We start from the raw sequence: 27,160 nt of genomic DNA, 5'->3' as shown, positions 1-27,160 counted from the left end.
AAAGAGGGGACTAATGCTTACAGAAGAGCCTCTGAACTTCATTAATACTTGGAGAGCCCTAATATTTTTACTACCATCCTGCTTAGTGTAGAGCAGTGTTGTCTAATAGAAATAGGATGTGAGCCCATTTATAATTAAAATTTTTCTAGTATCCACATTTTTTAGAGATTTTTTTAAAAAACAGATGAAATTAATTTTAATGTATATTTTATTCAACACGGTTAAATATTTCATGTGATCTAAAATACGTGTAATCAGTATAGAACATATTAACTATGTAAAATGATATGCATTAACTATATAATAATATATCAGATTATACATAATTAAGTTTTTAAGTATAAACATCTAAGGATTTTACATTATTTTTTCTTACTTGGTCTTCAAAACCTTTTGTGTATTTTATACTTGTACTACATTTGGATTTGGACTAGTCCACATTTTAACTACTCAGTAGGCACCTGTTGCTAGTGGCTACTGTATTGGACCATGTACGTTCCAGAAAAACTAAAATAATAATAACAGTGGTTAACTTAATTGTGAACGTATGCCCGAGTAGTGTCCTTAAGTAAGGGTTTTATTTTATTTTATTTTTTTAAAGATTTATTTATTTGAGAGAGAGAGAGCATGAGCAGGAGGTGGAGAGGGAGAGAGAGAATCTCAAGCAGACTTCGCACTGAGCTTGGAGGCCGACATGAGGCTCAGTCCCTCAATCCTGAGATCACGACTTGAGCTGAAACCAAGAGCTGGATGCTTAACTGACTGTGCCACCCAGGTGCCCCCTTAAGTAAGAGTTTTAAAGGAATAATTTAGTCTTTACAACAATGTAGTGAGAACAGGTTCTGTAAAGATGCTTTTGACCAGAAGTAAAAGAAAACCTAACTTAAACTACCTTAAATAAGAACATTGTAGTTAACTGGAATTCCAGGGGTGGTAGGGCTTCAGGGTTGGTTTCATTCGGAGTTCTAGCTCCATTTCTGTCAGGTACTTTACTTCTGGCTAATAGCAAAATGGCCGCACAGTTTTGAACCTCAGGTGCATATATAACATGCAGAGGAAGAAGCAGCAGTCTTTTCCTATGACTTTCTTTTAAGAGCAAGAAAACTTACTCTTTAACAAAGACTTTCCCTTATGTCTCCTACACTTGAATTAGATCAAGGACTTATTCTTGAGTCAAGTCCTTTGGATTTCTAAAATGGTTCTTGTATTATTTCTTTCAGGAAGTATAGTTTAAATGACCACAAGCATGGCCTTAAGTCTTAGAATTTGAGTTGGAGTCTCCACTCTGCCACTTAATGATCTAAGAAAGTTACTTGCTTTTCTATGTTTGTTTCCTCATTTGTAAATCACATAATCGCCTTTGTGGTTACTTCTTCAGGCAGCCACTCCACTCCTGCCCACTATGCCTGAGGGATTCTTCCTAACTTCAGGGTTAGACCCTGATTAGTCTCAATTTTTATCATTCCATCCCCTTTGCTAGGTTTTGGTTAAGAAATCTAGGCTTAAATTAGTTAGCACATAGCATTCAGTTAACCAAGGAAAAGTATTAACTAGAGACATTTCCACAAATACTGTAACAGTGTAGTTGAGAGTGTGATAGGACTGAGGTGAGGAAGGATGGGGGTTTGATCAAGATGTCATTGGGCTGACTGGGGAAGGTTTCCTTGAAGAGACATCTTGAACTGTTCTGCAGGAATTTGCCTTCAGATTTGTACTCCATTTGAATCATTTTAATTCCTGCCAATTTGTTCTTTTTTATTACTTTTTTTTTTTAAAGATTTTATTTATTTATTCGACAGAGATAGAGGCAGCCGGCGAGAGAGGGAACACAAGCAGGGGGAGTGGGAGAGGAAGAAGCAGGCTCATAGCGGAGGAGCCTGATGTGGGGCTCGATCCCAGAACGCCGGGATCACGCCCTGAGCCGAAGGCAGACGCTTAACCGCTGTGCCATCCATGCACCCCTCTTTTTTATTACTTTTACCATTCTTCTTAAGAAATATTGCAAGTGTAGGGGTGCCTGGGTGGCTCAGTTGGTTAAGTGTCTGCCTTTGGCTCAGGTCATAATCTCCAGGTTCTGGGATCAAGCCACATATCAGGGTCCTGCTTAGCAGGGAGTATTTCTCTCTCTCTCTCCCTCTCCCCACCGCTCATTCTCTCTCTCAAGTAAATGAATAAAATCTTAAAAAAAAGAACTATTGCAAGTAGAGGGGCACCTGGGTGGCTCAGTCGGGTAAGTGTCTGACTCTTGATCTCAGCCTTGATCTCAGCTCAGGGTCATGAGTTCAAGCCCTGTGTTGGGGTCCATACTGGTCATGCAGCCTACTTACAAAAAAAAAAAAAAAAAAGAAAGGAATGTTGCAAGTATATTAAAAAGTTCAGAGTCTGAAGTGTTCTTCATTAATCATGTTTAAGGTGGAGGCAGAGCGACGAGCCAGTGAGGAAGAAGAAAACAAAGCCAGTGAAGAATACATACAGAGATTACTAGCAGAGGAGGAAGAGGAGGAAAAACAACAGGCAGAAAAAAGGCGAAGAGAGATGGAAGAACAGCTGAGAAGTGATGAAGAACTAGCAAGAAAGCTAAGCATTAATATTGTAAGTTTTAGGAGAGAACTTTGAAGTATTAATGTTCCTTTTGACTCTCTGGTTTTCTTTTGCTTGCTTGCTTGCTTGCTTTTTTTTAAAGGATTTACTTATTTTAGAGTGAGAGAGCACAAGTGGGAGGGGCAGAGGGAGAGATAATCTCAAGCAGACGCCACCCTGAGTGCAGAACCCGACTCAGGGCTCCATCTCACAACTGTGAGATCACAACCTGAGCTGAAACCAAGAATTGGCCGCGTAACCAACTGCGCTATTCAGGCGTCCCGACTGTGTGGTTTTCAAAGATCTGAGGAAATGATCACTATGACTAGAAGCAATTTCTGACATATTTGCTCTACTTAAAAAGAATTTTTTTTTGCGGGGCGCCTGGGTGGCTCAGTCGTTAAGGGTCTGCCTTCAGCTCAGGGCATGATCCTGGCGTTATGGGATCAAGCCCTGCATCAGGCTTCTCCACTGGGAGCCTGCTTCTTCCCCTCCCACTCCCCCTGCTTGTGTTCCCTCTCTCGCTGGCTGTCTCTCTCTCTGTCAGATAACTAAAATCTTTAAAAAAAAAATTTTTTTTTTACATATTATTACACTTTTTGCTTGTTTTTACATATTTGCTCCCATTGAAGTATATGTAAAAAAATTTTTTTAATATGTTAGTAAATTCAGAGTATGTAGGAAAGCTATTTACAGTGAAAGCTTCCTCTCTCCCTTCCACCTCTGTATTCTCATTCCTGTTCCATTACATTAGTCTCTTTCCCCAAGGTTTAGCACTATTAATAGTTTCTCATTTTTTTTATTCACCTGAAAAGAATGTATCAGTCACACTGGTTTTTTGTTCCATTTTTTCACTTGATATGTCTTAAAGATTGTTCCTGGAAATACATATGGTTTTATCTCATTCTTTTTAAGAGTGGTATAATATTCCATTGTATGGATGCAAATCACTTTTTGCAAGTGAAGCACATTAAATTTTTAAGTAATACACTAGACCTGGATTTTATTATCTTGCTGTAGTTAAATTACTACATGAATAGAAGAAGGGATGATAAAACCATGCTTTAAGACTTGAGAGTACAGTGGGACCCAGTGATTTGAAAGAATTTGGCAGAATCACCTGGGGTTCTTTTAAAATACAAATTCCCGTACCTGTTCTAAGCCTACTGCATCAGATTCTCTGGAGATGGGATTTAGGAAATACCATTCCCAGAGGCATCTAGGGAAGCCTGGTATGCATTCATGTTTGAGAACCTCTGAAAACAATTCCTCTACTTTTAAACAACAAATATCTTTTTTTTTTTTTTTTTTAAGATTTTATTTATTTATGTGACAGAGAGACAGCCAGCGAGAGAGGGAACACAGCAGGGGGAGTGGGAGAGGAAGAAGCAGGCTCATAGCAGAGGAGCCCGATGTGGGACTCGATCCCGGTACGCCGGGATCACGCCCTGAGCCGAAGGCAGACGCTTTAACGACTGTGCTACCCAGGCGCCCCTAAACAACAAATATCTTAAAATACACTTACCAAAACAAAATATATCCAGAATTGGGATTTTTTTTTTGAGAGGCCTAGGATTCGTAATAGTGTACCTAAGTTGTAGATTATATACCTCCCCCTTTTTTTAGAGGGGGAGGTGGGTCAGAGGGAGAGGAGAGAGAGTGAGAATCCCAAGCAGGCTCCATGCCCAGGAAAGAGCCTAACATGGGCCTTGATCCCACAACCTTGAACTCAGACCTCAGCCAAAGTCAAGAGTCAGAAGCTTAACCAACTGGGCCACCCAGGCACCCCTGCCCTTCTTAATATATTTCTTCTTTTTAAAATTTTAGTAGAATAGTTTTGAAAAGGTACAGTCAGGAAATTAAAAGACATTTGTCAATAAAAAAACAAATGACATAGGTAAGAAAATACATCAAAGAGGAGAATTTGGGGTAATCTTTACCTGTCAAGAGTCTTGTTCTAAATCTTGTTTTTAGCAGGGATTATAAGAGTAGATCTATTGATCTTTTAGAAGAATTCTGGGTTTACATGAGAAAGTTTGGTGGTCCAGGGCCAAGTGTCTACCACCACGAAGTATATTAATTTTTCCAGTAGTGTAGTGAGAAGCTTATGAGACTGGGATAGTAGGTAAATATTTATGGTATTGGTATGCTCTTAAATCCCTAAATCAAATTATTTTTACATAAAATTACCTTTTATTCCGGGTATATCCGCAACTCTTTGGAATTTTCCCCTATAGATTAAGGTAGTTACATGAAGCCATTCATTAGAAAAATGATTTTAGTATCATGCTCTTTGTGTTTTATAATGCAGAGTAAAAATGTAATTAATGTAGACCAACTTGGATGAGCATAATCCTATTTATACTAATTTTTGCATGGTCGGTGTTATTCAAAGGATGTGTAGAATTTAAATGAGAGTATAATTCCTGAAAAATTCTGTTGTGGATTCTGAATTAGTCAAAATAATAGCTTATTTTATTATAATTTTTAAAAATAATGTCTGTTATGCTTTTTCTGTTGAAGAACAATTTCTGTGATGGAAGTGTCTTGGCTTCTCCCTTGAATTCCAGGAAATCTGATACAGTCACAACCAAGTCTCAAAAGAAAAGTAAGAACAAACAAACAAACACTGGAGATATTCATAAGTAAGTGAGCATGATTATTTATTTATTTATTTATTTATTTAGAGAGGGAGAGAGCGAGAGACAGAGCTCGTGTGCATGGACAGGGGGTTGGGGAGGGCCAGAGCGAGAGGGAGAGAGAGAATCTTCAGCAGGCTTCATGCCCAGAGCGGAACCCAATGTGAGGCTCGTCGTTACAACACTGAGAGCATGACCCGAGCCAAAATCAAGAGTCAGATGCTTAACTGACTGAGCCACCCAGGTGCCCCATCAGTTATTTATTGATCACTTACTGTATGCTGGTGTTTTGCTCGTATAGTCTGCTGATTGTTAAAATTTTGTCCATGAATTTTGCATAAAAACTCTCCAGATGGTCTGAGATGGTCTGAGATTGATGTAAAGTGAAAATAAGGGTGCTACTCACATAGCTTAGATGCCTGGTTAGCATGAAGAGAGATGTGAAGTCTTGTCTTGTCTTGTTTTGTTTTGTTTTAAGAGGAAGGGGGAGAGAGTGGGGAAGGGGAGGCAGGGGGAGAGGGAGAGAATCCCAAGCAGGCTCCACACCCAGCGTGGATCCCCTGACGCAGGGCTCAGTCTCACAACCCTGAGATCATGGCGTGAGCGAAAATCAAGAGTCAGATGCTTAACTGACTGAGCCACCGAGGTGTCCCTGAAGTCTTTTTTTATCTTGATGCCTCAGGATTTTCATGTTCCCATTTTCTCGGAATTAACCAGTTGGATTCCTTTTTCTCTTGGCTTAGATTCAAATAAGAAAAGCTAGTCCTATATAAGGTCATCCTCACTGAACTTGGCATCTAGGTCACCCCCCACCCTCTTTTTCTCAGTTAATGCACTATATTTCTTCTCTACTATACAGAAAGCATGAGTCAGGTAGTCAGTAGTGATTTAGTAGTGGACTAGATTAGTCTTCTTACAACACCCCTCCAGGAGCAGGTAGAGTTGATGATTTTACGAGGTTATAAGCTTTCCCATAGTAATTAACAATTGGAAAAGTTTAAGAACCACGATCTGGAGTTTAAAAATAGGGGCATCTGGCTGGCTCAGTTGGTAGGTCATGCAGCTCTTAATCTCAGGGTCATGAGTTCACGTCCCATGTTGGGTGTGGAACCTATTTTAAAAAATAAATTAATAAACATACGTAAGGGCTTTTGGCTCAATTGAGTAAATATGTGCAGGTAATTTACCTCCTTCCAAAACTCATAGAGATTTTCATTTTGGAGCAGGGAGATGGGAGATTTGGTGGGCAGGTAAATGAGATTGCTATCAAAAGAGAAAAATAGATGTCTCAATATCAATATAGTTAATGCTGATATATGCAAAGTAGAAAAGAGAAAAACCATTAAGAGTAAAGCAGAGATATTTTATATTGATGTACTATTGTTCTGCTCAAAGGATATAACTGTCACGAATCTTCATGTACCTAAATAAATACTTTGAAATATATACAGGGGCGCCTGGGTGGCACAGCGGTTAAGCGTCTGCCTTCGGCTCAGGGAGTGATCCTGCTGTTATGGGATCGAGCCCCACATCAGGCTCCTCCGCTATGAGCCTGCTTCTTCCTCTCCCACTCCCCCTGCTTGTGTTCCCTCTCTCGCTGGCTGTCTCTGTCTCTGTCGAATAAATAAATAAAAATCTTAAAAAAAAAATGAAATATATACAGACAAACATTTACTAGAAATACAGAAATGGACAGATGAATTTAAAAGCAGAAATTGAGAAACTAGTAGATTAAAGTTAAAGCAAAGTTAAAAACAGATAAGGTCTAATCTCTGGAATATATAAAGAATTCTTATGTGACTTAAGACGAACAATCCAATTTCAAAATGAGCAAAGGACATGAATAGACATTTCTCCAATGATGTATATAGGGCCAATAAGCACATGAAAAGATGTCCAGTATCATTAGTCATTAAGGAAATGCAAATCAAAACCACAATTAGCTACCACCTCACATCCACTAGGATGTCTGTAATCCAAAAAGAGGAAAATAACAAATGTTGGCAAAGATTGGAGAAATTGGAATCTTGTACGATTACTGGTGGGAATGTAAAATGGTGCAATCTGATAGTTCCTCAGAAAGTTAAACAGAATTACCATGGGACCCAGCAGTCCCACTCCTACCTATCTACTCAAAAGAATTGAAAACAGGAATTCAAACAAGTATTTGTATATAGATTTTGTGTCAGCACTTCAGATAGCTGAAAGATAGACAAACACAAGTGTCCGTTTGAAGGATTAATGAATAAACAAAATGTGGTATAATCCATACAACAGAATATTACTCAACTCTAGGAAGGAGTGACATACTGATATATGCTATCACATAAATGAGCCTCAGAAACATGCTAAGTGAAAGCCAGACAAAAAGGGTTGCCTTCTATACCATTTTATGTGCAATAGCTAGAGTAGGGAAACCTATAAAGACAGAAAGCAGGTTAGTAGTTGCCGGTGGCCAGGGAGAAGTGGGAATGGGGAGTTACTGCTTAACATACGCATGGTTTCCTTTGGGGGTGATGAAAATGTTTTGAAACTAAATAGAGGTAATGGTTTTACAACTTCATGAATATATTAAAATGCCACTGAATTGTACATTTTAAAATTGTTAATTTTGTGTTATATGGATTTCATCTCTAATTTTATGTTATATGGATTTCATCTCAAATTTAAAATGATTGACAAAAAGACTACTCAAGTGTCTGAAAATTAAGAAAAACTGCTAAGTCAGTCATTGGTTAAAGAAATTTTGATAGAAATAATAGAACTGAAAGTATTATACATCGAAACTTTTGAGAGGTGGCTACAGTGGTATTTAGAAAACCTTAAATGCCGTATCAGAAAAAGGGGGAAAAGGGGGCTGAAAATAAATAAATAATTTAAATAAATTTAAAATAATTTTTCTTGTTCTTTCTCTTTCTTCTTTCTTTCTTTTCCCCTCCCTCCCTTCCTCCCTTCCTCCCTTCCTTTCTCTGGTGGAAGGAGAAAGCACAAGTGCACAAGCAGAGGGAAAGGGAGGGTAAAGAATCCCAAGCAGACTCCACCCTGAGTGCAAAGCCCGATGAGAGGCTCTGTCTCAGGATCCTGAGATCATGACCTGAGCTGAAACCAAGAGTCTGACACTTAACCGACTAAACTACTCAGGTGCCACAAGAATATATTTAAGATGACAATTCCAGGAATACATTGCTGGCTTAATATTAGACAATTATATAATGTTAACCTATTAACTATTAACTTATTAACTGTTTAAATATCAAAAGCATGGGAGTGATAATTCTTAATAAAGTGGGAATAGGAAGAAACTTAACCTGTTAAAGGATATCTACTAGGAAATTTATACCAGATATCATACTTTATGGTAGAAAATTGAAGTCATTCCCATTAAGAACAGGAAAACACAAGGGTGGCCTGCTATTTACCACTTCTGTTCAATGTTGTACTAGAGATTTTAGTCTGCACAGTAAGACAATAAAAGGAAACAAATGATATAAGCTTGAAAAAGAAACCATTGTTATTAGATGTGGAATATAGAAAATACATTGAAAATCTGAGAGTTCAGAGATACATTTTTAAAATCAATGAGTTTACCAGGTTTGGTGGATATAAACTCCGTACAAAAAGTCTGTTGGAAATGAAACTTTAAGATTCAGTTTATTATAGCATTAGAAAATAAAAAGTCCTTAGGGGCGCCTGGGTGGCACAGCGGTTAAGCGTCTGCCTTCGGCTCAGGGCGTGATCCCAGCATTATGGGATCGAGCCCCACATCAGGCTCCTCTGCTGTGAGCCTGCTTCTTCCTCTCCCACTCCCCCTGCTTGTGTTCCCTCTCTCGATGGCTGTCTCTCTCTGTCAAATAAATAAATAAAATCTTAAAAAGAAAAGAAAAGAAAAAGTCCTTAGAAATAAATTTACTGCAAAATCTATAAGACCTTGTGGAGAATATTATAAAATTTTATCATATTAAAGAAATGTGCAGGATTCGTGGATTGGAAGATATCTAATATTACAGTAATGCTTAACGTCACATCTCCCCAAACTGATCAACAGATTCAGTGCGATTGAAATCACAATCCTAACCTTTTTTTAAATTTGACATACTGACTTAAAAATTTATATGGAAGAGAAAGGGCTTTCAGATACCACCAGAGAGATAAAATGTGTGGTGGAGAGTTGGATACTTTAAAATAAGTAAGTGTATGTGATGTTTGCACAGGGATAGATAAACAAAATGATTGAGGCAATGTAATAGTTTAGAAGTACAGCAACTTATGCAGCCTTCATGAGGGCTTTGGTGTTTATAAAATATGTCCGCAAATGCCTTGATAACTCCTCCCTTAAACAGACAGAGCCCAATTCTCCACCCCTTGAATATGGGCTGGACTTAAGTATACAAATAGAATTACCTGAAGGGACACTGTACACTTTGGGGACTAAGTTCTAAAAGGCACTCTGACTTTTCTCTTTCGGTTTACTTGCTCCGGAAAATTTAGCTGCCCTGTTGTGAGCAGCCCTATGGAGAGGCCCACGTGGTAAGGAACTGGGGCCTTCTGCCAACAGCCAGTAAAGAAGTGGGACCTCCAGAATAACCTTTGTGAGTGAGCCTTCTTGGAAAGTGATCCTCTAGCCCCAGTCAAGCCTTTAGATAACTGACCAATATCTTCACTAGACCCTAAAGAGGGATCCTAGGCTGGAACCACCCAGCTAAGCTGCTCTGGGATTCCTGACTCTCAGTAACTGTGAGATAATGTTTGTTGTTTTAAGCCACTAAGTTTTGGGGTACTTTGGGTAACCAGTACGGTAGTCATCATTGCTCATCAGTGGGAAAAGGATGAATTTGTCAATAAATGCTGCTGGGACAATTGATATATAAGGAAAAAATGAGCTTGGATGTCTACTCATACTATATATAAAAATTAAGGTGAATGAAAGATCTTATTAAAAAGACAAACTATACTGGGGCATCTGGGTGGCTCAGTCAGTTAAGCAGCTGCCTTCGGCCTCAGGTCATGATCCTAGGGTCCTGGGATCGAGCCCCGGGTCGGGCTTCCCGCTCTCCCTCTCTCTCTCTCTGTCAAATAAATAAATAAACTCTTTGAAAAATAAATAGTAAAAGACAAACTATAAAACTTTAGAAAAATAAAGGAGATTATCTTTGGGGAAGGATTTTTTTTTTTTTTAGAAGATTTTATTTGTCAGAGAGCAAGCGTGTGTACAAGCAGGGGGAGCAGCAGGCAGAGGGAGAAGCAGGCTCCCCACTGAGCAAGGAGCCCGTTGTGGAATGGGATCCCAGGACCCTGGATCATGATCTGAGCTAAAGGCAGACACTTAACCGACTGAGCCACCGAGGTGTGGGGGGAAGGATATTTTAAAGAGCAAAACATAATTAGATTATAAGATTTTAAATGTTCTTATCAGGACGTCTGGGTTTATCAGTCCCACATCTGGCTCCTTGCTCAGTGGGGAGCCTGCTTCTCCCTCTTCCTGCCACTATCCCTGCTTGTCTCTCTCTCCCTGATAAATAAATAAATGAAATTAAAAAAAAAAAAAACTTCCTTTAAAAAAAATGTTTTTATCAGAATACCTCTAGAGGATAAAATGATGATCTTTTATCTTTAAGAAGGTATTTTAACTTGGGGCACCTGGGTTATTCAGTAGGTTAAGCATCTGACTCTTGATCTCAACTCAGGTCTTGATCTCATGAGTGAGTTCAGGCCCATGTTGGGCTCTACGATGGGTGTGGAGCCTACTTCAAAAAAAAAGAAGAAATTTTAACTTATTTAACTGAAAAAAGGTAACGTACTATTAAAGAAATACCCACCTCTGAGTAAGAAAAAGATCAGTAGAAAAATAGGTAAAAAATTTTGACTTCATAGAAAACAAAACCTAGAAGTTAATATATATTTGAAAAGATATTGAACCTTATTAGTGATTAAGGAAACACAAATTAAAATCACAGTGAGGTAGCATTTCACACTTATCCTATTGGAAAAATTAAGTTTTCTGTCATTATTAAGTGTCCTAGACAATAAGGAGCACTTACATGTTTGGTGGAAGTGTTAAAATGTTGATACTCTAGGGCTCTGGGGTGTAGATGCCAAAGAAGCCCCAGAAGATATCAGGAATGTTCCCAGCAGTGCTATTCATAATAGCAAAGAGCAGAAGCACCCAGATATCCCCAAGTAGAACTGAATACTGTCCAGCAGTCAAAGTGAATCTAGCTGAGGGTAGCATACAGGAATCATGAAAATGGATGAAGAAAAAAGTTGTAGAGTACATGTACTATGATTCCGTTATGTGTGAAGGTCAAAATCATGCGGCACTAAGCAATACATGTTGAGGGATTCAAATGTGTGGTAAAACTGTTTTTAAAAGTAAGAAATAAAAAACTCAGGATAGTCACTGACTCTGAGGTGGGGGACAAAGAGGAGGCCCCATAAAGGATTTTAAAATCAATGATCCTCCCCCCCACACTTAAACCAGGTGATAAATACAAGGAATTTTATGATAATATAAAGATTTAAAACTTGTAAAAATTGTAACATACATATATTAAAGTGCACTAATCTTAAGTGTAGTTTTGGTGAATTTTTACCTATGTATAAACCATCCTCCAGATTAAGCTACAGAATATTTCCAAAAGGTTCAATGGTGCCTTTTCCCAGTCAGTATCCCCCCCCCCCAACCACGATGTATTGTGATTCTTACATATGTTTTGCAGCTATTCTCTTGTAAACTATTTGTTTTCATGAGTTAGGCCTATATATACTCTCTTAGATCTTTAAGACATAAGTGCAAAAAAGGAAATCACAGAAGAATATGATTGTTTTAAAAAAGAGAGAGTGTGTAGGAGTGCCTGGGTGGCACAGCGGTTAAGCGTCTGCCTTCGGCTCAGGGTGTGATCCTGGCGTTCCGGGATCGAGCCCCACATCAGGTTCCTCCGCTGGGAGCCTGCTTCTTCCTCTCCCGCTCCCCCTGCTTGTGTTCCCTCTCTCGCTGGCTGTCTCTATCTCTCAAATAAATAAATAAAATCTTAAAAAGAAAAAAAGATAGTGTGTATGTATAGAAATCATATTTTTAAAAAAATTGGTTACATGTGAAGAAGGAAATAGGCATGGAAAGGGATGGTGGCGTTTATGTTATTTCTATTTACTTGTTTAGAATGAGCATGTATTCATACATTACCCAGTTATCACAAAGAATATTCAGGACAGTTCATAAATCTTTCCTGATTATGTTGAATAAATATCTGGTCACGTTTTGTTCTCTGCTTGTGGATTTCAAAAAAAACAAAAACTATTATGCTGTAGTAATTCTATTTTGGTAACAGTATCCAACCTTGGCAAAAGGGATTTTCTGGCTTTGAAAGAAAATATGTGAGACTAGGTGTGCCTAGGTGGCTCAGTCGGTTAAGCGTCCAACTCTTGATTTGACTCAGGTCATGATCTCAGGGTTGTGGGATTGAGCCACTTGTTCCACAGGCCGGGCTCCATGCTGGGCGTGGAGCCTGCTTAAGATTCTCTCTCTCCCTCTGCCTCTGCCCCTCCCCTCACGTGCACACATGTGTGTGCGTGCACGCTCTCTCTCAAATAAATAAATAAATAAATAAATAAATAAATAAGACTAAACTTGGGCTCCTGTTTTCTCTTATCAATTGAAAAGGTAGTTCTCATACTTACAAGTTTGCAGAGTAAGTATTTAGATTGATTCAACTAAATATGTGGTTTAGATACTCTAATCTATAAGGGGTATTATTTGTTCTTTGTTCTTTATATGACATCTTTGTCTAGATTTTATTATTGTTCCACATACTACTCATTGGTACTTTGGACACAGTGGAACTTAGGGTTTTACTTATTAGTTGCAATCAGATATTTTTCTCTTGTTCTCTTTAATTTTAAAAACAACAGCTAGATACTCCTTGAAAATCACCCGAAGTTACCACCACTTGAAGACAGCCAACTTTTTAGGAGATCTCTGCCATTTTTAAGCATAGTTATATATGTGTTTGGATTTTTTACAGTTTTTTAAGTATACCTACCATCTCATAACCTGTCCTTTTATTCCCATTTTTTTATAACATTTTTCATCATATTGCAAACTTCCATGTTTTCAGTGGTAAACAGCCTAGTAAAGATGCTTAGAAGTTTAGAGGTGCTCTTACACTGATGTATTGATGTATTTGTAGTTCTCTAGGCAGGTAGTTGATACGGAATGTGTATCTAGCAAAGTCTCTATACCAGAGTGGTAGAGAATCTAATCATGAGTGCTTTCCCAATGGTAGACATTAAAACTGTAGAAAACAGCTAGAATTCCTGGCATTGAAAAGAAACATCTCCTTTCTCCTGATTTAAAATGTCATTTCCATTACTTTTGGAAAGACTTTATAGTCTTGCGTTATTTCAGTGCTTATCTACCTTTGAATTTTTTTTGAGAAGTAAGTAGATTTGACTTTTACTTCCTTTTCTGCTGTTTTTCACTAAAATATCAATACTCAGCCTTTTAAGTTTTGGGCTGGAATTAGGCCAGAATACCTGAGACAAGGAGATAGAATACACTCTTTCTGATCAATCAGCCAAGCAGCAGACCAGACAACCTTCACGTAAATAGCTAATCTGGCTTATTATAATTGGTTACATGCCACTTGTCTGTCAAACCATTCAAACTTTGGTAAACTTTTTTTTTTTTTTTAAGGTATTTGTCCCCCAAATCTCAGTTTGGGTCAGCATCACAGCTTGAAATTGTACAAGAAAGCAGGAAGAACTCCATGTTGAAGGTATGTGGACGCTCAAGATGTTCTTAGTACGGCAAGTTTACTAATGCGATCGATTGCTAATACTTACAGTTTCCTGACTTTTTATTTTTAATCACTGTAGTATATGGAATACCCTTTCTTAGTCATCTTAGGCTCACCAAGAGTAGAAATCAACAAACTTCTTCTCTAAAGGGCCAGATAGTAAATATCTTTGTGGCCCTGCGGTCTCTGTCACAACTATTCAACTATGTTGTTTTCGTGTGAAAGCATCCAGACAATATGTAAACAAATACGCTTCTCTTTGACCAAGTAAAACTATTTATAAAATCAAGCAGCAGGCTGAATTTGGTTTATGGGCCATGCTTTGTGGATCCCTGGCTTAGACAATCAAACTCGCAAAACCGAATAGTCTACCCCCGGTACCAGCTTCAGTTTAAGTGAAAATTAGAGGATGAGAAACAGCATGCAAGTAGGGAAGCATCAGGCATGTCTGTGCAGCAGGAGTCTTCACTGTAGGGCTTCTAAGTGACAGCCTGGAAATGAGACAATGCAGGAACTGTGGAAACCACCCTGGCTTAGAAGCCCTGTGCCCCCAAAAACCATACGTTACCTTGGAATTAACTTAACCAGAGACGTAAAGGACCTTTATTCTAGAAACTATAAATCACTCTTAAAAGACATTGAGGAAGACATAAAAAGATGGAAAGATATTCCATGCTCATGGATAGGAAGAATTAACATAGTTAAAATGTCCATGCTACCCAGAGCAATCTACACTTTCAATGCTATCCCGATCAAAATACCGAGGACATTTTTCAAAGAACTGGAACAAACAGTCCTTAAATTTGTATGGAAACAGAAAAGGCCCCGAATCTCCAAGGAACTGTTGAAAAGGAAAAACAAAGCTGGAGGCATCACAATGCCGGATTTCGAGCTGTACTACAAAGCTGTGATCACAAAGACAGCATGGTACTGGCACAAAACAGACACATAGACCAATGGAACAGAATAGAGAACCCAGAAATGGAACCCTCAGCTCTTTGGGCAACTAATATTTGATAAAGCAGGAAAACATCCAGTGGGAAAAAGACAGTCTCTTCAATAAATGGTGCTGGGGAAATTGGACAGCTACATGCAAAAGAATGAAACTTGACCACTATCATACACCATACACAAAAATAAACTCCAAATGGATGAAAGACCTCGATGTGAGACAGGAATCCATCAAAATCCTAGAGGAGAACATAGGCAGCAACCTATACGACATCAGCCAAAGCAACCTTTTTCATGACACATCCCCAAAGGCAAGAGAAACAAAAGATAAAATGAATTTATGGGACTTCATCAAGATTAAAAGTTTCTGCACAGACAAGGAAACAGTCAGAAAAAGTAAGAGGCAGCCCACGGAATGGGAAAAGATATTTGCAAATGACACTACAGATAAAGGACTGGTATCCAAGATCTACAAAGAACTTCTCAAACTCAATACACGAGAAACAAATAAACAAATCAAAAAATGGGCAGAAGATATGAACAGACACTTTTCCAATGAAGACATACAAATGGCTAACAGACACATGAAAAAATGTTCAAAATCATTAGCCATCAAGGAAATTCAAATCAAAACCACACTGAGATACCACCTTACGCCAGTTAGAATGGCAAAAATAGACAAGGCAAGAAACAACAATTGTTGGAGAGGATGTGGAGAAAGGGGATCCCTCCTACATTGTTGGTGGGAATGCAAGTTGGTACAGCTACTTATAATGCATCTTGGAAAGGATTATTTTGGATTAAAATTTTGGGTGTGGTTTACCTATTCGCTTTATGAACTTAGAAATCCAGATCTCTTCCCAGATTTAGAAATTTCTTAACCCTAAGGGGGGGTAATCAGAAGGGGGAATGAAACATGAGAGACTATGGACTATGAGAAACAAACTGGGGGCTACAGAGGGGAGGGGGGTGGGGGAATGGGATAGACCGGTGATGGGTAGTAAGGAGGGCACATATTGCATGGTGCACTGGGTGTTATACACAACTAATGAATCATCGAGCCTTACATCGAAAACCGGGGATGTACTGTATGGTGACTAACATAATATAATAAAAAATCATTATTAATAAAAAAAAAAAAAAAAAAAAAAAAAAAAAAAAGAAAACAAGAAAAAAAAAAAAAACCCTGGCTCCCAAAAAAGACAGATAAAAAGTAAAAAAGTGAAAAAAAAAAAAAAAAAGCCCTGTGCCCCATAAGAGTCAGTTATTTATTGTAACAACCCATGGGTGTAGCTTCCAGGGGTCCTGGGAGGGAACACGCCAGGTCAGAAGAGTTATAAGTCCCTTACAGAAGCCAAGATTTGGTTTCCTATTGGGTGCTTACAGATCACTCATAGTTCTCTTATTATAGATGGAATTCACTGGTGAGGTCATTTTTACCATAAGCTGTGTGGCCTAGTAACACAGGTGACATTGCACCTTTATCGGGTTTCCAGGAAAATGGAACTAGGAAATGTGAGCTGACACCAAGGTTGATTCCTGCAAAGAAGTTTTGTTAACTCTTTATTTACTAAGAGGTTTTAAAACTCAGCTGGGTAGTTTAAAACCTATCATTTAATTGGTGTTTACCATGTGCCAGATTACGTATTATTTTCTTCGGTCTCCATCACAAGCACCAACTCTGTAAGGTAGGTATTCATTCTTGTGCCCATTTTACAGTTAAGAGTTAACTAAGGTGCACGTAGATAAGAGACTTGTACAGGGTCCCTTAAGTAGAGATGCTAGGGGGGAGGATTCAAGTCCAGGTGGTCTGGCTCATACTAGAACTGAGGATGGAAGAGGCCTTGTAGGGTGGGGGTGTTTGTCCTACCCTGGTGTTCATTTTCATAGCAAAACTAGTTAAGTAACCTGGAATTTATCCAGTCCAGACCGATCTGGTTCATAAGAAATGCTATAAGGAATAATAAAGGCAAATCGAAGTAGGTAAAAGAACAGATTTAAGGTCTCTAACAACAAGGAGTAATTTTTGTTCTGAGGCACATTTTCACCAAAGCCTTTCTTAAGGCTTTTCTATGGTCAAAACTAATCCTAGGTCTTTACTTACCTAAGACCTGTAAGTGAAAAGAAAAATATACTGGCAAAGGCAAGGGTTCTTTTTTTTTTTTTTTTAATTTTCCTCTTCTTTTTCTTTCCTTCCTTCCTTTCTTTTTTTCTCTTTCTTTCTTTTCTTTTTTTTTTTTTTTTAAAACAAGTGTCCTTAACCTAAGGTCTAGGTCTGTGGTTAGAATCTAGAGAGTACATATGAACTTCAATGGAGGAAAAGATTGAGCTTTACTTTTACCTAACCTGTCACTCCTTTAATTACGAATGTAGACATCAAACCATAATACTGTTAGCAAAAGCTGTGCCCTTGGTCATCAGTGGAAAGCACAGGTTTTTATCATGTTACATTTGTGGCAGGTTTCTTGAAATATTGTTACTCATCCCTTCTTCGGTATTAGACATCCCCCCTAGATCTTACTATTTAATGTATTAATAGATGCACATTACATCAGGAATGACAACATTTTAATAATTGTGTTGCAGTATAAATTATTCCCTTTGTAATCCTATGTACTTATTTTTATATTTTAAAGTATTCAGAAGAGGTCTGTAAGTGTCACCAAAATGCTGAAAGGTAGAGAGTCCATGGCACAAAAAGGGGCTAAAACCTCTGGGCTAAAGGAAGTTCATAAGGTGAAAGAGAGGTCAGGTCCTGGTGCCAGTTTGTGGGTTTTAATCTGTAGGTTTTCATGGGAGTGAAAATGAAGGAATGTCTTAATCTAAATTGGCACACACGATAAAAATACTATTCAGAATTAATATGTGTTATTAGTAGTGATGCTAACTATCTTACAGCGAAAACTCAAGAGTATCACAATAATTAGACTTCTCTATTATGACTTGATGTTTTTCCCATGGCTCACCCGGTCTTTTTCTGTTTTCTACAGGAAACTGATAGTAGTGTTGTAAAGAGCCTTACGTGGCAAGATACAGAAATCGAGGAAGATATGCCAACACTTTCTCCACAAATATGCACGGAAATTCAAGAACAAGGTGAAAAGTCTTCAGAGTCACCGATGCCTCAGTTATGTGCCAGCGGTAGAGAATGGTGCCTTGAAGGAAAAGTCAAAATGAGACCGACCAATCATGATAAAGAGTTATGTGTCCTAAATCATGAGGGACCTGAAGCCAGAGTTCCCTGCTCTGGAGAAGCTGCAGTTAAGCCTTGTGGCAAAACAGAGAGTGGGTGCACTCTATCAGGTATGACACAGGTAATTGGGAGTAATACAGGTGAGACAAAAAATGAAGAGTCTTGCCTACCGATCAGTAAAGATGTTTCCAAAAGAAAAAACCCGGACTCTTTGTCTGAAGCAGTCAGGGATCCATGTGTTTCTGCAAAAAGAAGGAAAATGTTCCCCGAAGCTTCCTCAGACCAAGAGGAAACAGAAATCAGCTTTACCCAAAAACTGATAGATTTGGAACGCTTACTTTTTGAGAGACATAAACAAGAAGAACAGGATAGGTTGTTAGCGTTAGAGCTTCAGAAAGAAGTAGATAAAGAACAAAAGAAGCCAAACCGGCAAAAAGGATCCCCAGATGAGTATCATTTACGTCCTACATCTTCACCTCCAGACAAATTGCTAAATAGACAGAGGAAGAATTCCAAAGACAGGAGCTTCAAAAGACAGACTGATGTAGAGCATTCAAAATCTCGGAGAGGCTCAAAAAATGAAAATTGGCAGCCGTCTTTTAAGATCCAGTTGAAACATTCAGTTAATGGGAGAAAGATGCCAAATTCTTCTAGAGATAATTGTGATGTATCTAAAAGTGCTCATTCCCTACAGCCTAGTAAGTCACAGAAAAGTATTTTTCAGATGTTTCAGAGATATACAAAGTAATGCATGGGGAGAAGGAGTGTTTTATAATGTAGTGAAGCTGGATTATGAAGCTCTCTTTTCTATCATAGACTCTTCATAATGGTCACACTCATTGTCTATAAAGGACTGTGTGATTACAAGGGAGGAATATGCAAATGTGTTTCTGCCAAACTCAGTGGTAAGCAGGAGTCCCAACCCTTTGCTTTTTTAATAACTGTGATGTACTAAGTTTGACAATCCTTATGGATATAAAAATGCCTTGGCGAACTCCCAAGAAATCTTCAAGTGCCATTCTGTTTCCCAAAAATGCATGTTTTATGGCCTTTGCTTCCCTTCTTGTCCTGACTAGTAATCAAAGCAAGATAATACTATACCGGGTAGTTAGGAACCCAGGCGGGGTAAGTTTTCTTGCTACTTTGCCATGTATTTGCAGAGCACTTGAAATGCATCTTCCATAACACTAAAGTAATGTAGTTTTCATCTCCACTTCAATTATTTTAACTATTATAGCATTTTCTTCTATTTAAAATGGTTTATGATCAATGTGAAATCAGAAAAATCAGAGTTTCCTGGAAAATTAGGGATTAGTTGACAGGAAACTAGGCTCTTGATGCAAAAGGAGTGAAGAGTTGGGGTGTGGCTCAGTGGGACAGATTGACAGTTTGGAAGTGTTGGAACTAAGAGAGTAATCAGAAACTGGGCCTGGGATGGAGTAGCAGGTGAAGTTTGGTAGAGGGTTCTCCCATCTCTCTTTGCTAAATGACATGGAAAACACTGGGGTTTTATAGCTTTTCACACCATTGTATCTGGTGTCAAATTCAAAATCAATTGCTAAATTGCCTGAAATTTAGGGATTTCACATTTCAATTAATCTGCTATTCCAGGGAAAAAAAATGGGACTTTACTGCAGGAGAGTTAAATATCATAATATCTTTTGTTGTGGGACCTGAGACATAACCATGTGTTACATTACCATTTGTATCGATGTTGACTTTTGTATGTGTTTATGGACAGAAAAAGAAAGTCTGATGCTTGGGTTTTGCCGTCTTACCCCTGAAAGTTAAATCAGAAGGCAGTGATTTCATTTTGTGAAATTTAACTTAGAGACTATTAACCTTTTTTCATTAGTATGAACAACTTTAAGCAAATAGGAGTTTTAACAGCATTTCTGCTGTTCTCTAGTTGTCCATCCTTTTACAGTAAAAATAAAACATCCTAGAGCTAATTGTAGCTTAAATTTGTCAATATTCTTGTACATTACTAAGATTTTTTTACTCCAAATTTTGTAACTGAAATTCTGTTAATCTTTGCACACTTACTGGCATCTATTTCAATATTGATTGGGTAATAATGGGTAAAATTCTGATGCTAATTTAAAATTTAGTTTGCCCTTTCTCAAAAAAAAAATAAAGCGATTGCCCTCTGGGAAATGATTGTGCTGAAATGAAGTCTAGTCAGAAACTAACCAAATTTCTCCAGAATACACTAAAATCTGTCTTCTCATCAAACCAATATTTTTCTAAGAGCAATTTCATGTCACATCTTAGGGTAGACACTGTTGGAACTCCTCAAAAGTTGTATAATTAAATTTTCCTGGAATAGTCCATGACCAAAAAGGGGAAAAAAATAGTGTGACACATACAGGATTTATACATTTAACCACTTAATTGTCTGTGAAGAAGTCTTCCTGACCTTAAGATAAATTTTAATTTCTCTATTAGTTTTTCTGATAGTCCTACTTTATATGCCTTTTCATCAGAAACTAATAAATGTTTGTATCAGTCACTAGAGTGTATTGCTACTTTTTCCACTCATTTTTGTGGAGGGATAAGAGAGTGTTTAACTTCTCAGGGAGCACCATAACTGTGCAGAGGTTGAGAATCTGAAAATTAAAATAATAAAAATTAAAATGGACTATTATATGTATTTTACCACAATTAAAAAATAAAAATTAGCTACATAAAAATAGGAAGTTCTGCATAACAAAAACTACTACCATAATGGAAAATTGGAAGACTTGGCAAACGGCAGGAGGGGTGGGGGGGAGTAGATGCAATTCATCACAAAGAGCCCATTTCCTTTATACAAAGTATCTGCCGATACATTATGAAAATGACTAATAACTCAAAAGGAAAATGAGAAATGTTCCCAAGAAACATAGTTCCCAGGAAAGGAAATACAGATGTCTTTTAAATATGTGAAAAGATGCATAATGTCACTTATACTAATGTTTATACATTTTTCTACCCTTCATATTAGTTAAGACAAACATGCTTTTTTGTTTTGCTTTTGTGTATTTGTGTTTAAATCTTGGCAAGAGTGTGGGGAAATAGGCACTTATCTGTTGGTTGGTATCAAGAGAAAATTTAAAATCCCAATTCCGAATTTGGCAATTCTATCTCTAGGAATTTCCTAAAGCTGTCTTTACATGTGTGTAGAATGACATGTACAGAATATTTTTGTATGGCACTGTTTATAGTAATAATCTTAGAAACAACCTTAATGTCGCATCAATAGATAATAAATGATGGTACGATGAAATACTATATAGCAATTAACAACAAAACCACTTTACTGATATGAAAAGATATATACATGTATTTGCATAAAATGTCTAGAAAGAGAAGCAATAAATGTTGCCAACAGGGAGAGAAACCGTGTGGCTGGGAGATAGGAGTGGAAGCATGACTTTTCACTCTGTTCTTTTCTACTTTCTGAATTTTCAGTCATACTGAATGTATCATCTAGTCAAAATTTAAATGTTTTTAAAATGTTGCAAGATAGGAGCACCTGGGTGGCTCAGTCAGAAGAGCATGGGATTCTTGATCTCAGGGTTGTGAGTTTGAGCACCATGTTGAATATTAGAGATTACTAAAAAAATAAACTTAAAAAAATATATTGCAAGATGGGGCACCTGGGTGGCTCAGCCGTTAAGCGTCTGCCTTTGGCTCAGGTCATGATGCCGGGGTCCTGGGATCGAGCCATGCACCAGGCTCCCTGCTCGGTGGGAAGCCTGCTTCTCCCTTTCCCACTCCCTTGCTTGTGTTCCCTCTCTCGCTGTCTCTCTCTGTCAAATAAATAAATAAAATCTTTAAAATATATATATATTTTTTTTTTTGCAAGATAAAGGGAGCTTATTAATCTCAGCCTGCACCACTCTGAAGGGTATTTTTTGCCTTTACATTTTAAAAATCATAATTCAGGAAGATTTTTTTCAGTGTGGGAAAAAAATATAGCATTGTGAGTCGATTTGAATCTATTTAGCTTTCAGGTACTATTTTTAAATTACTTGAAAAGCAAGACTTAACGCTTTTCCAGGTAGCACTGCAGCAGGACTACATTCCTGCTGAGAGCAATGAGAAGAGCCAAATAGAAATGTAAAATTGCCAGGGCACTTGGGTGGCTCAGTCTGTTAAGCGTCTGCGTTCAGCTCGGGTCATGATCTCAGGGTCCTGGGATTGAGCCCCGCGTCAGGCTCACTGCTCAGCAGCAAGTCGTCTTCTCCCTCTCCTTCTGTGATCTCTCTCGCTTTAAAAGGGGAAAAAAAAAAGCAAAATTGCCTACCGAAAAGCATCAGGGAGCTACTGAAACAATGAAGACTAAATTCAGGGCTGAGATTTGAGAGAAGAGAGACTTTTGAGAAGTGAACAGATACTTGCAACCAAAAAGTGGTTTTACTGGTAAAACTGGCAGAGCTCTAGGTCTTCTGATGAAGCTGGAATAACAGTATTGAAGACTTGAGGGTCATCAAACACAAGGCCAATTTTCCCGTCAAGGTAATTGCAGAGTTTTGAAACTGCTCAGGGCAGAGACTAAAAGGCTTGAAAACCTCTGAAAAGCAGAGAGTTGTCATCAGGCTCATGCTGCTGAGATAAAAGCATTCATGACCTACCCAGGGAGGGAGCCTGTTGGACACATCAGGACCTCAACCACAAGCCCTAGCAAGGGGTCTGTTAAGTACATCCCAGGGGCCAAATCTGCATGCTGCCTGTTTTTGCAGGGCTTGTGGGCTAAGAACGGTTTTTGTTTGGTTTTTAAGTAGGCTCCAGATCCAGCGTGGAGCCCAGTGCTGGGCTTGAACTCAAGACCCCAAACCTGAGCTGAGATCAAGAGTTGAACACTTGGGGCGCCTGGGTGGCCCAGCGGTTAAGCGTCTGCCTTCGGCTCAGGGCATGATCCCGGCGTTATGGGATCGAGCCCCACATCAGGCTCCTCCGCTATGAGCCTGCTTCTTCCTCTCCCACTCCCCCTGCTTGTGTTCCCTCTCTCGCTGGCTGTCTCTATCTCTATCGAATAAATAAATAAAATCTTTAAAAAAAAAAAAGAGTTGAACACTTAATGGACTGAACTACTCAGGCGCCCCTTCTTAATTTGGTCTCTGCTTGTATGACCTTAGGTGAACTCCTTACCTTTCATTACCTCACTTCCTTAATTTGTAAATGGGAACCCTAATGCAACCAACCTAGTTGCTATCAAGAGGTAACCACCTGGCACAGGCCTTGATTCAAAAAAATAACCGGAGTAAGTGATGGTTCCTCCCCTCTGGCTCTTCTCTGACCTCACTACTCCACCAGTCCCACTTCCGGAAGAGTCTCATTTCATCCAGTGACTTCGTGCTCCCATAAATCTCCAAATGTGGCATCCAATAAGCTGCAGTTATCTTGTCTACCGATGAAGACTCCACTCCTCTCTGCCAGGCGTGTCTGCAGCTCCCTGCATCGCAAGAGACCCCTGCCTATAAGTCCCCCAGGTCACAAGAGTCCTTGGCCCCAAAGGAAACGCATTCTTAGAAATCCTAAGTGGCTTCCGCAAATCCCTATACTAGTACACAGCTGGTGTGTATGAACGTGTGTGACACACTAAGAACTCTGAGGTTAAAGAGGTGGGAGTTGGGGGCACCTGGGTAGCGCAGTCGTTAAGCGTCTGCCTTCGGCTCAGGGCGTGATCCCAGTGTTCTGGGATCAAGTCCCGCATCAGGCTCCTCCGCTGAGAGCCTGCTTCTTCCTCTCCCACTCCCCCTGCTTGTGTTCCCTCTCTCGATGGCTGTCTCTCTGTCAAATAAATAAATAAAATCTTAAAAAAAAAAAAAAAAAAGACTGTCTAAAAAAAAAAAAAAGAGGTGGGAGTTGAGCCGCTACTGTATGTTTACACATTTCTTATTCCTGCATAAAGATCTTAATAAACAATTATGACTTTAAATTTTGAGTCCGATTTTTTTTTCCCTAGAATATTTTGCCTTGTCTCGGCAGGACTTGGAGCAACCTTGAGTTCAACTGAGGGGAGACTCTACATTTTACTTTACATTTCTCTTCAACCTGGCTTTCGTAGTTCCAGGTTGCCACAATCAGGCTCTGTCCCTGGAACTAGTTCAATTCAGAAGGCTTTCTGTCAGCTGGGGATCACACACTGAGTCTCCATTTTTGTATCATTCCTCCCATCTCTTAAGTCCCATAAGAAGTTTGGGTGTCTGCCTTTTACTGCAGGTTAGACTGACAACAGACTTTCCTGAGTCCCAGGATGAGGATGAGAACCTCACTCCTTGCTCAGTTTATATTAGACAAGTGTAGTGTATTGATCAGGGTCCAGTTAAGAAAACAAAAAACATAATATTTCAACAGAGGGTATAGAGTGTGGGGAATTGGTTAGACAGGTGTTAGAACAAAAGGGAAGGAACACTGAGATAACCCAAAGGTGGTAACTGCAGGAAGTGGCTACTGCCCTCAAAGCTGGGAAACGGAAGAGTTTGGGTTACTAGAATGGGAGGGTGGACTGCGGAGTTGGCGTTCAGACCTTTGAGGAAGAAACTTCTTAGGTGCTGCTGGTGCTCTGAAAGGGTCCAGTGACTAGTTCCAGGGTCTAGTTCAGAAAAGTTGAAGGAATTTGGAAACGAGTCAACTGCCACTGCTGGGGTAACACGGACAGGAACAGCAAAAAACAAGACACCCTTTTCTTCTTCCTCTTAGTGCTGCTTATAATTAGAACAGAGGAGGAAGCTTGCTGGTGGAGTTGCCAGGGAAGAGTCTGGGAAGGTGTCTTTTATAGTACTGCAGAGTTTGGAGCGGAGAGAGGAGAGGATGGGGGAACCACACCAGAGATGATTTCCTTCAATGGATTCTGGGCCTAAGATGTCTTGAAATTTCTAAGGCAAAACCACGGAAAGCTCTTATCCTAACAAGATGAAGTAATACGTGAGGAAAAAAGATGCTTAAACACAAATGTGCAGAAGTAAACCTTCGTTAAGATCTATGGAAATGAACTGTGGCAAACCTTCCCAACTGTTCAGTTTCTATGGCCCCCATGATGTCTGAGTGTCCTCATCTCCATCAGAGTTGATCATTCAGGGTAAGTTTTGTGCATGCCACCCCACACAGACTAACCTCAACTTAAGCCACCGTTGTCCTGACTCCCTGCCAGCTTCCCAGTTCCTCACCTACAGGGATGCCAAGAACCCCTCTCTAAAATTTCTTGTATGGAAAATTAAGGCCTCCGGCATCATCACTAAATTCTCAGAGCTCCTAGGAGTGTATTTCTGGGTACATCTCAGAGGTAATAGTGTTAGAACCACCTGGATAAAATTTAAAGGAGGGCATTTGAGTAATTGAAGTAGATCATTATGAAGGAACTCTCCAGAGTAAACCTAGATTAAAAAAAAATCAGATGGCAGAGAAATTGTATAATTTTAGCAAGAGGCGCAAAGAGAATACTAGATCAATTTGGTTTTAACGTGTGAGAGAATTGTTCCACTTCCAAAGAGCTAGAAGTGCTGTAATTTATACAACTGTATTCTAAATTTACTGAATTAAAAACAGTGTTCAAAACCTCAGGATTTCAAGAATGATTGCGTGTTTGCAAAAGCATCTTGTAAACAACAAAAAAATTTACTTGATTCCTTCTATTGGCAAATGCTTAGCAAACTGCTTAAAGCTTTTATTTGCATAAAGCTAAAAATTACATTATCTGCCTTATTTTTAGAAGAAATTTTTGGGGGGGTGCTGATAAGAACAGGTCACAAACCAAAAAGTAAATAAGTGGCCTAATTACCTAAGTCTTTGGGGGAGGGAGAGAAGTAGCAATTTTAATGCTGCATAATAGCAAAGATTAAAAAAAGAGGGAGAGAACTGAACCCAACTATGCCTCTTTTCTTTGTCTTAATAAAAAAAAAATCTTTGCATATCATGTATTTTTCTGTAACATTTATTCTAAGATTGGTGGCTTTTGCATTAAATTTTTTTTATTTTTTAAAAGATTTTATTTACTTATTTGACAGAGAGAGACAGCCAGCGAGAGAGGGAACACAAGCAGGGGGAGTGGGAGAGGAAGAAGCAGGCTCCTAGCAGAGAAGCCTGATGGGGAGGGCATAGGCAGAGGGAGAAGCAGACTCCCCACTGAGCAGGGAACCCGACTTGGGGCTTGATCCCTGAGCCAAAGGCTGACGCTTAACTGAGCCACCCAGGCACCTCATTAAATTGTCTTTAAATGTCAAAAAGTTATTTTGGTGGGGGAAGAGAAAAAAAGTAATTTTGTCATTTTGTCTTAATTTTATGGAATGTGGTTTGTGTTTTTCTCCAGTCTTGAGAGCAGTTACTATAGACGATACGTTGAATGAGGTTGAGGTGAGTTTTTTTATTTTAATGTTCTAAGAACAGTATTTATTTTTTCTGTTTGCATTCTTATTTTTCTATTGATTTGCTGATTTCGAGGGGCTCTTTATGTATTGGGAAGATTGGCCCTTTCTTTGTAATAAGTTATAAAAAAATTTTCCCAACGGGAATAAAAGAGTGCCCACACTCTGAGAAAATGATTGATTGTTCTCTAGCCATGGTAACAAGTAACGTTACCAGAACAGGTTCTAAGCCTGTCTAATCAATCAGTGACAGCTTGATTCATTGAACACACTCTGAAATCCAACCAGTGACAGCCTTCCGCTTTCAAAGTCAGCTAATCATCGGTGGTCTGCTGCCAGTAAACAGTTTCCAACACAATCAGTACTATCGCGATTCCCTATGTGCGACTGATCTGCTGCCAGTAAACAGTTCCCAACACAATCAGTACTATCGCGCTTCCCTATGTGCGACTGACCGTTTGCTTTGTGAAATGCTGATCACCTAGTCTCCAACATAGCTGTCCATTTCTTAAGTAAAAAACTTAGATTTGAGGTTATTGCGTGTTAATCTTTTATTTTGACGCCAATTTTCATTTGACTTTAGTAGGCTTTTTTTTGCCATGCTGAAATGTATCTTTATATAATTTAATTTTTCAATCAATTAAGAAAACAAAT

General features: G+C 38.8%; 1 protein-coding gene across 5 annotated transcripts in view; it reads left to right on the top strand.

Annotated features, from left to right (window-relative positions):
* Positions 1-21,428, top strand: part of RNF168 (ring finger protein 168) — a 40,068-nt gene extending 18,640 nt beyond the window's left edge. For 4 of the 5 annotated variants that reach the window (XM_008708380.2, XM_008708382.2, XM_008708379.2 and 1 more), the window contains 4 exons: positions 2,413-2,592; positions 5,104-5,225; positions 13,909-13,990; positions 17,953-21,428. In XM_008708380.2, the coding sequence (XP_008706602.1) occupies positions 2,413-2,592; positions 5,104-5,225; positions 13,909-13,990; positions 17,953-18,903 (1,335 nt within the window). In that variant the 3' untranslated portion in view covers positions 18,904-21,428. The remainder of the gene's footprint in view (positions 1-2,412; positions 2,593-5,103; positions 5,226-13,908; positions 13,991-17,952) is intronic. The other variant, XM_040621391.1, reaches the window with a different exon arrangement.
* The last annotated feature ends 5,732 nt before the right edge of the window (positions 21,429-27,160 follow it).

Source organism: Ursus maritimus, unplaced genomic scaffold (genome assembly GCF_017311325.1).
Source record: "Ursus maritimus isolate PB19 unplaced genomic scaffold, ASM1731132v1 scaffold_4, whole genome shotgun sequence".
NCBI classification, from domain to species: domain Eukaryota; kingdom Metazoa; phylum Chordata; class Mammalia; order Carnivora; family Ursidae; genus Ursus; species Ursus maritimus.
Note: the sequence above shows the minus strand (reverse complement) of the source record. Positions and strands in the feature narration are given on the sequence as shown.